Below are 8,947 nucleotides of genomic sequence, written 5' to 3' on the forward strand. Positions count from 1 at the left end.
CAAGGGGCGGGAAATGGGAAATGGAAGGAGAAAAGTATCATGAGGGCCTGGGGCAGCTGACATGTCCCCGTGAGCCTCTCCTTTCTCCCACAGCTCCTGTTGTCAGTTCCCACGTGCACAACACACGTCACCAAGCCCAGTCAATCCCCTAGGATTTGCTTTCCCTCCACCCAAAATGACCCTGGTGCCAACCTCAGCGAACCCCACCAATAGAGATCCCACCGGCCTCCTTACTTAAATAATCTTTATTTCTCATGCATTAGGAAAGACGGGATTGTATGAAACACTGCATTTCACAGCAAAGACCTCGGTCCGGAAAACAACATAGGGGACCAGCCAGGATCCAAGTCTCTGGTCAAAACTCTGGGACCATACTGGGGATACCATCCCCAGGGCTGGTGGCAGGTGTAGGACCCTCCAGCTGCAGTGGCCCCAGACATGGCACAGGGTGGCTGCCCCCTCCCACAGAGGCACAGGAAGCTGACGCCACAGGAGCACGTGGACTGGAGGAAGGACAGAGAAGGCTGCTGGGCAGTGACTTGGCAGAGGTGGTGGTCTAGCACCTCCAAGACCTGAGTCCCGGGAGCCAGGGCTACGGCTGAGCTCTCAGCCGAGCTCTACCCATCGTAGCGCGGCTGGAGCCCCACGAAGCCCCCAGCAACCCTGTGCTGACAGCAGATGTGCATAGGCCCCATCTGACTGTCCCTCAGCCATGTAAACAAGATGGGGGCCTACACTCAAGCCGTGGCCAAAGCTCAGATTTGCCCAGGCAGTACCCCAAAGGCTAGAGGGGCCAGCCCTCCACAACCATCCCTAGGGCCCCAGTGGACAACCAGGTTTCAGAGGATCCTAGGACAGGGTCGCCAGCAAGGCAGCCCTCAAACCTGGGCCACTGGGTGCCACCTGAGCCAAAACAAGGTGGAGCAGATCCTGGGCACTGCTCTCACTGGGGTGGCACAGAGACAGATACAGGTCAGAGACATGCAGGACAAAGGAGAACGGACACATGCAGGACACAACGGGCTGGGAGGGGTCCGAGGACAAAACGTGGTCAGAGTTCTGAGATGCGGGGGACACCATGTGGGCCAGGCTCACTGAGGCCCCGGGCTCATGGTGACACCTTGCTCCTCCAGAATGGTCTCCAGCATCTCACTTTGGACAGCCTGCGTGATGAGCGCCAGCTCCTGGCACAGGGTCTCGTAGCGGTAGCTCACGCGGATGTCTGGCACATTGGTACGGCGGATGTCATTGCCCTCGGGACCCTCCTTGGTGTAGTTAGGTCCCAGCCAGTGGCTCTTCACCTGCAGGGTGAGGAGGTAATGGCCAGGGCTGCAGCCGGCGCTGAGGGGCCATGTCCCAGGACCCCTGGGACCTTCCCCAATGCAGAGGAGGGGAGGGAGAGGGAATGCCCAGGTCTAGGTTGGCGGGTATGGTACCTTGTGGGAGAAGCCACTCATGAGCACACTGTTACGCGCCAGCTCACACATATCGCAGGAACTCAGCTTCCACACCTGGGTGGCGATGCTGTACTCTTCCATCAGTGGCTCCTGCACAGAGCAGATTCCCTCAAGACAGGTGCACCTACCAGGCCCAGCCAGTCACCCAGTCCCTCCCCAGGACTGCCACGCAGCGTGCTGCACTCCACCAGCAGGGGGCAGCACCAGCCCTGATACCCCAGTGGCGGGGTGTCCTCATCCCAGAACATCCGTGGGCCTGCTGCCCACAGGGTTCCCACCTTGGTGAAGTGGAACTGCAGGGGGTCATCAGTGGACAGCGAGACCATGAGGCCGCGGGACAGGTACTCAGGTAGCGGGTTCCGGTGGTAGCTGAGGAAGAGGCTGTTGTTGCTGAGCGGGGACATGGCAATGCCGATCTGGGCCAGGTAATACAGATACTGCAGGACTGGGGCCTGGGCAGGCGACAGGGAGGGAGGGCCGGTCAGGTGGCCTGGGGGCTGGAGAGCACCCCTGGTTCTGGGGGGTACAGGCCACAGTCACGGAGGGAGCAGTCCAGGCTGCGCCTGATCTGTGGAGGGTCATTCACAGTCAGAATCCAAGTTGGGGCCTCAGCATGGAGGTTGAGATTAGAGCAGTCCAGACTGAGGAAGAGGATCAGCTGCCAAAGGGGCCCAGAGGGTCGAGAGGAAAGTGAACAACTGGAAGGGAGGCTGGGGGTGCAGCCCTGACCTTGCGCAAAAGCAGCCCGTGCGAGATGTTCTCAGCCAGCATGAATGCCGACACCAGGTGGTGGATGGGCCCAGCCTCCCCGCAGTGCGGCCGCAGCACAAATGTGTGGAAGCCCCTTTGCCTGGGGGACATGAAGACAGCGTCAGCTCTCAAGCCTTGCACCCTGCCCCAAGACTGTGTGGGCCTGGGACAGGGGGCAGGGCTAGATTCTTGGCTTTGAGGCGTGAGCCATGGAGCCCCGAGGGCAGAGAACCAAACATCAGGACTATGCCCAGGGCGAGAGGTGGGTCAGGGCTCTCGAGGGCCCAGCCCAGACAGGCCCAGGGCCAGGCCTGTTGGGGGAGAAGGTGGAAAACAGCAAGGTGAGCGGAGACGCAGCCTTGGAAGGGCGCGCACCTGCGCAGGTGGTTCAGCATGGCCATGTTGGCGAAGGTGTAATACAGGTAGTAGGCGTAGGGCGGGTTGTCCTCCTCCACCCACGCCTCGGGCAGAGGGCTCTCCAGGTTGAAGACGTGGTTCTCGGGCTTGGACTCATCATCCACGCTGTCAAAGCCATCCACCTGGCACAGGACCTTGGGGTTAGGTCCAAAGCTGCTCCCAGGCCTGAGGCAGCCTATCCTCCCCAACCCCATACCCAGCCCTGTGCCAACCCCTCACATGCTGCAAGAAGAGGTGCAGCTCCGGGTGGCTGGCGGGGTGCACGGTGGCCTCGAACAGCGGCAGGAAGATGTTCTCCAGCATCTCCTGAAAGTTGGCTAGCTGGCCCTTGGTACGGTAGACGTCACTGCAGGCGAAACGTGGGCACACAGGTACGTGCAGGTCAGGGCTGATGTGAGCATACCAGCAGGCCAGGAAGGGTCGGATCGCAGCCCAAGATCACGTTAGCTAACACTTTTGAACCAGACTGGGTGGGCCAGGCTAGACAGACCATGGGTGGAACCAGGAAGGGCCCTCCTTTCACTCAGAGGACTTGGTTGGGACGGGGGAGGTCAGCCACCCCAGGAGGACAGGTGGCAGGCTCTAGCCCCTTGGACTCTGCCCCCCCCCCGCCCCGTGTTCCCTCCCACTCCCAGGGATACTCACAAGAGGCGGGGCACCTNCGGGAGGGGGACAGTCTGATAAGAGGAAAACAGGGTGGTGCAGGCCACTTTATTAAAAAGTTGTTCAGGTTTACCCCTCACTGGGCGGGTATCACTATACAGAGGGTGGCACTGCCCTCCTAACAGAAAAAAAACAAAAACGGAGGCTCAAAAAGCTCCTCAAAAAGTGATGACACAGGCAGACTGTTGTTGGTGTTGTCTGAGGTGCTCCTCTTCCCTTTGACGAGACTTCAGGGCCTGTCATCTCAGCGGTATCCTGGGTAGAGGTCACCACGTCTCAGATTTGGAATTCAGATGCTCCAAGTCTTTTAAGATCCTGGTTTGCCAGTCCTCTAGAGGCATACACCTGTGCTTCTCCTTGGACTTGGGAGTCAAATAGACTTGAGCTTGAATCCTGGCTGTACACAAAAGGCTGGGAACAAGTTGGTACTCTCTCCCCTTTGCACAGCACCCCCAACCTGGGAAGTCAGGGAGGAGGGGGGATTTGCCCAGCTAGTAAATGGAACACTTAGGCTTCACATCTGGGTCAGCTTCTTATCTGCATAATAAAACCCAAAACTCCCACCACACATGGTCATTGCACAGATCTAGAGAAAACGCCTGTGGCAGGAGTAGGTGCTCTGAATCTGTCCAGCCTGGTTAGGGAGGCAGGCGAGTAAAAGGGGCCAGGCTAGATCAAAGGCCGAGCTGGTCTCCTAGGCCAGCCCGGAGCAACGCTGCAGGACAGGGCCATTCGAATCCCTTTACTGACCCTGCGTCTGATTCTCAGAGGCCCCACCCTCTGTGTAACAAAAGTTAAAATACACCCACGTTCCCTCATTAAATACATTTCTTGGCTTTCAATGTAAAAGTGTTTTTATAAATTTGGTCTTGAAAGAACTTGATGAGTAACTCATTTAATTTACTATTGGCTATAATTTCTCTTCAATCATCTTGCATCGTCTGGAACTCTTGCCAAAAATCCAATTTACAAATTGTTTTCAAATAGAATGACATTTCTGTGGATACCAAACTTAACAAATATTAAAGTTGACATGATGCTTTTGGAAGGCATTTCGTTAAACACTTATCAATCCTGAGGTCTTCTTTCTCACACTTTGCAGCCCCAAAGTTTTTCTTTCACCATTTTCCAGGCCTTTGGAAGTTGGCCCCGCCCCCTGGGTAGGAGGGGCTTGCTCATGAAGTCAGGGCACCTGGATCCTCTTCCCCACCTGGAGACACGCCAGCCACCCCACTGCAGGTACAGCTGCAAGAACGCCTACCCCAGACTGTCCAGAACATCCTAATTTGGGCAACTTTATTCTCATTTTAAAAGCAAAATGATTTGCCAAACGTTGGGTTCGATGTGCTTTAATGCTTAAACCTTTATTGGCGTTATTTTTACATAAATAAATGTATAAATGAGGCGATACTTTGATGGGGCAAATGTTCCGATGTAGGATTTGGAACTCAGGATCTCTGTCATCCAAACCAACCCCTGCTACCCGCCTGTGGTCCTGGGGCACAGCTTCCCCTTTTGCTCCCCTTAACTTCCCCAGGAGGGGGCGCCAGGGAAGTGAACCAGGGCAGGGTAGAGCGCAATGCGGTTAGCCTGGCTCTCCATACCACTCAGCCCCCAACGTTTTGACTGACAAGGGAGTCCCCTGGGAGAGACGTCACTCAGGGTCGACCCCACAGAGCCGACTGAAGCAGGTGGGTGGGCTTGTTTGCTTGTTTTATTGAGCTCTGTGTGGGGCCTTTTAAAGCAAACCAGTTTTTAAAATTCTGCCTCCCACCGCCATTCCCCTCCCTTCTCCACAGAAATGTTGAAACCCTGGCTCCTTCACACAAAGTCATGACACAACCTTGCAGGCCAGGAGAGGCATGACACGATTCCTCCCCGGCCCCCCCACAAAAAAAAACACAACAACAAAACGGCAGGAGGTGGAAGGCAGAGAGCAAGGAGAGGACTTCCACCTCTGTTTACACACTTTGATTCTTTTCTATCAAGAAGCAGTAAAAGAAATTTACATCTTGAACCTGGTCATTTCATTCAGGGGCATCTAGACTAGGGGAATAAATAGCCTGTAAAGATTTACATACAGGGCCGGCGAGTGGGCACATTGGTTAGGAGTTGGCTTGGGACGCCAGCTCTGAGCAGCAGGGCCCCAGTTCGGATCCCACATGAGGGCCAGTGACGCTGCGTCCTCTACAACTAAGATGGTGAACAACAGCTCGACCTGGAGCTCNGTTTTTTTGTTTGTTTGTTTTAAGATTTTATTGGGGAATTGGGGAAGGGCAACAGTGTTGGGGAATTGGGGAAGGGGAACAGCCTAGTTGTTGTCCTTCAATCTTAGTTGTGGAGGGCGCAGCTAGCTTAGCTCCAAGTCCAGTTGTGCTGCTCAGCTCAAGGTGCTGTGTTCAATTAGTTATAGGTGGGCATAGCCCACTGGCCCTTGTGGGAGTTGAAACCAGAAACATTGTTGTTAGGAGCACGTGCTCTCACCAGCTGAGCCATCCTGCTACCTGTTGGCAGCTCAGCAGCAGCTTAGCTTGGGCACACCTCACTGGTGCATGTATGAATGGAACCAGCGACCCTGTTGCTCAGAGCTCGCACTCTTAACCAACTGAGCCACTCAGCCGGCCCGGACTCCCAGATTTGGGGTAGGTTGATGACAGCAGTTTCTGTTTGACTCAGGGCAGGAGCAGGTGAAGGTACTCTGCTCTCGCTAAGTCTTGGAAAGGGGTTACACTTAGGACTGTATCAGTCATAGACACACGAGTAGCAACTAATCCTCAGGGGAAAAATAATTCTGCCCAAGAGCCAGGAGGCAGTAAGGAAATCAAGGCACGACCCCAGGGACCAGAAAAGGTACATAGGTGGGGCATTCACAGGGAGGCCACGGGATGAGGTTTTGGCTTGGCAGGCATGACACAGAAAGTGAGGATGAAGAGTTAACCCTAACTTTGACTGGGTCACAGACAGGACAGCCTCAGGGGACTATTTTAGAGAGCAGGGATTGTTAACCAGGTCCCAGGACTGCAACCACCATCAGGATGTCCTATATACGGAAATCCACAGAGGGGGAGCTGGTGAGGCCCAGGACATAGCCAGCCTTCCTTTACAATATGAAGGGCCAGTCTCCACCCTGCCTAGCCATGATGGACCCTTGTTGACATGATGGCCACCTCATTTACAGAATTGAAAGAAAGAGGCAGTGGGACACAACGGATAGAGCATTGCCTCTGGAGCCAGACCTCCTAGGTTGGCATCCTGGGTCCACCACTTACTAGCTATGTGATCCTGGGAAGGTGACTGACTTAACCTCTCTGTGCCTCTGTTCCTTTCTCTGTAAATGGCAATAATAATAGCACCTACTTCATAGGGCTAAGTTGAAGATTGAATGAGACCCTACATGTAAAGTTCCTAAAACAGTACCTGGTATAAGATAAGCACTTCATGTCCCATCCCAGGGATGCCCTGGGCCCTGGGCCAAGGGCAGCAGTGTCCCCTTCTCCTGTAGCCTTTGGGACACTGACCCCACTCTAGAAGGTGAAGGGAGACACTCCCAACCCAGCCCCAGGGTGCCTTCCTCCCTCCGCCTCCTCCAGGCACGTTCTACTTGTCCAACAGAATCTCCTCCTTGGGGTCTTTGCCGAGTGCCCCCGACCCCAAAGGCTTTTAGCAAGGGGCTCCATCCCCTCAACTAGGACTGGGGTGTGGCTGATACAGAGGGGGACAATTAGACCTTCCTCAGAGCTCTGAGGGTTGTAGGCAAATCCAATCAGAGGAGACGAAATGAATTCCTTCAGAAATCACCTTACCACTAAGAGATGTTAAGATGGAGAGCTGGAGCTGCCAGGACACCCAATTGAGAGCTGCTGAATGTGAAAGATGTGGCTCACAGATCTGAAGGAAGAACGTGGTAACTAAAGTATGGGGGTGCATCAGGGGTCTAGGACAGCACAGCCAAAGGCTCAGAAGGTACGTGTCTCCAACCTTGCCCAAGAGAAATGGTGTCCACATCAGCTGGCCCTGGGCAGCTCTCCTCCTCGGGGAGTCCTGGCTTAGCCTAAGCCGTAGCTATCATTGTGGGGACTCACACGTGAATCCTGTCTGGTGGGCTGGAGGGGTGGGACCCACAAGTGCCCACTGCATGAGATAATGGGCATGGATGCCTGGATAGGGTGCCCAGCCGGGAGCCAGGAGCTGCCGCAGAAGCCACAGCAGTTCTCACAAGGGTCTCAGTACCACCACCCTGTGGAGGAGTTGGGAACTGCAAACGGCTACCTGTCAAGGGGCAAGTGGAAGCAGAAATCCAGCCTACTCAGAGGAACTCGCCCTCGCATGGCAGCAGCCACTTAGAGAGAGGGACTCTTTTCTCTACCCAAAGATGCTATCGGTTCCATGCGCTATCAGGACTGTGTCTGCTCAGAAGGCCCACCTTTTCCTAACTCTCACAAAGGTGGCATGCGGGTGAACATCAGCCCTGGGTTTGCGCATGACCCAGGCATCCAAGCAGCTGGGCAAGGTACTTGATGCACAGGCACAGAGTGTGGCAGAGAGGGAGGGAGAGAGAGCCGCGTGCCTGGTTGCTTCACAGTGAGGGCTCCACGCCCAAGGCAGACCGTGTTTGGGATACCTGGACATGAATACGTGTACCACCACAGCAGCACTGAGGCACCCAGGCAGCTTTGTGAGCACTGAGCCTGTTCAGCTACAGGACAGGATTGGAGTGGAGCAGGGGCGACTGTAGCTTCACCTGATTTATATGCTCATGTAGGACGCTTCCGGGAACTCCCAGATGCAAGAGCCAGTGGCACTGGTGATAATGTGGCTGCACCTGCACCCTCAGGCTGCGATGCACAGGGACCCCAGGGCCAGGCTGCCACCTATATCGAGCAGAGAATGCACTGACAAGAGCCCATGGGAGATCAGTGACCGAAAGCCAGCCTGTGCCCTGCCCACCAGCCTGTGTTGCCCAGCATAAGGCTGTGTCTACCCAAGGAAGGGGCGTCTTTTCCTAAACACACAAAGTGAGCTAGCAGGGCTATGCCCAGGGGCACATGGGGGCAGAGGAGAAACAGGCCCATGGGCAACACAGGCTGTTCAAAACCCTGGTTCCAACTCACTGTTCACCAAGCCATTGTTGGGGGACTTTTGAAAAAAATCTTATGCTTGCAGTTCTGACTCCCTGATGTACTTAAGCTGGTACGTAGCTTCCCAGATCTGCCGAACATCTCTGAGCTGGGTCAGAGGGAGTCAGTTCCTGTGCACTGGTCAGCTCTGGGCGCCAGGACAGATCGAGGATCTCAGCAGCCTCTTGAACACCATCTCCAGCATGACCTCTGCCAATATATTTACGCACGGAGGCCCTCCATGAATACTGCAAAAGAGCCTCCCTTCCCTTCTCCTCCCTCCCCCCAGCACAGGCCTCTCTCCCAGTAAATCTTTCCTGACTCTGGGATGTGAGGACACAGCAGCATCGGGAATCCATGGTCTGCTGGGGAGAAGGGGAAGGAGGTGGGAGGAGAGATGGAGACAGCAAGGAAGCAACAGGGCCAGAGAGAGCAGGGTCACCCACGCTAAGAGGCAAGACATTTTCTCCAAAAAGGAGCAGCAGTCGATAGGCCCCAATGTCTCAGAAATAACAAGGAAACCAATATGGAGAACTGGCCTTG

General features: G+C 55.1%; 1 protein-coding gene across 1 annotated transcript in view; it reads right to left on the reverse strand.

Moving 5' to 3' along the window:
- Positions 1–226: 226 nt before the first annotated feature.
- The window catches only part of AMPD2 (adenosine monophosphate deaminase 2), a 35,049-nt gene continuing 26,328 nt past the window's right edge, over positions 227–8,947 (reverse strand). The window contains 6 exon segments of the mRNA XM_019630572.1: positions 227–1,301; positions 1,437–1,547; positions 1,736–1,909; positions 2,187–2,307; positions 2,583–2,746; positions 2,844–2,970. Of these exon segments, the coding sequence (XP_019486117.1) occupies positions 1,092–1,301; positions 1,437–1,547; positions 1,736–1,909; positions 2,187–2,307; positions 2,583–2,746; positions 2,844–2,970 (907 nt within the window). The 3' untranslated portion in view covers positions 227–1,091.

This window comes from Hipposideros armiger, unplaced genomic scaffold (genome assembly GCF_001890085.2).
Source record: "Hipposideros armiger isolate ML-2016 unplaced genomic scaffold, ASM189008v1 scaffold_924, whole genome shotgun sequence".
NCBI classification, from domain to species: Eukaryota; Metazoa; Chordata; class Mammalia; order Chiroptera; family Hipposideridae; genus Hipposideros; species Hipposideros armiger.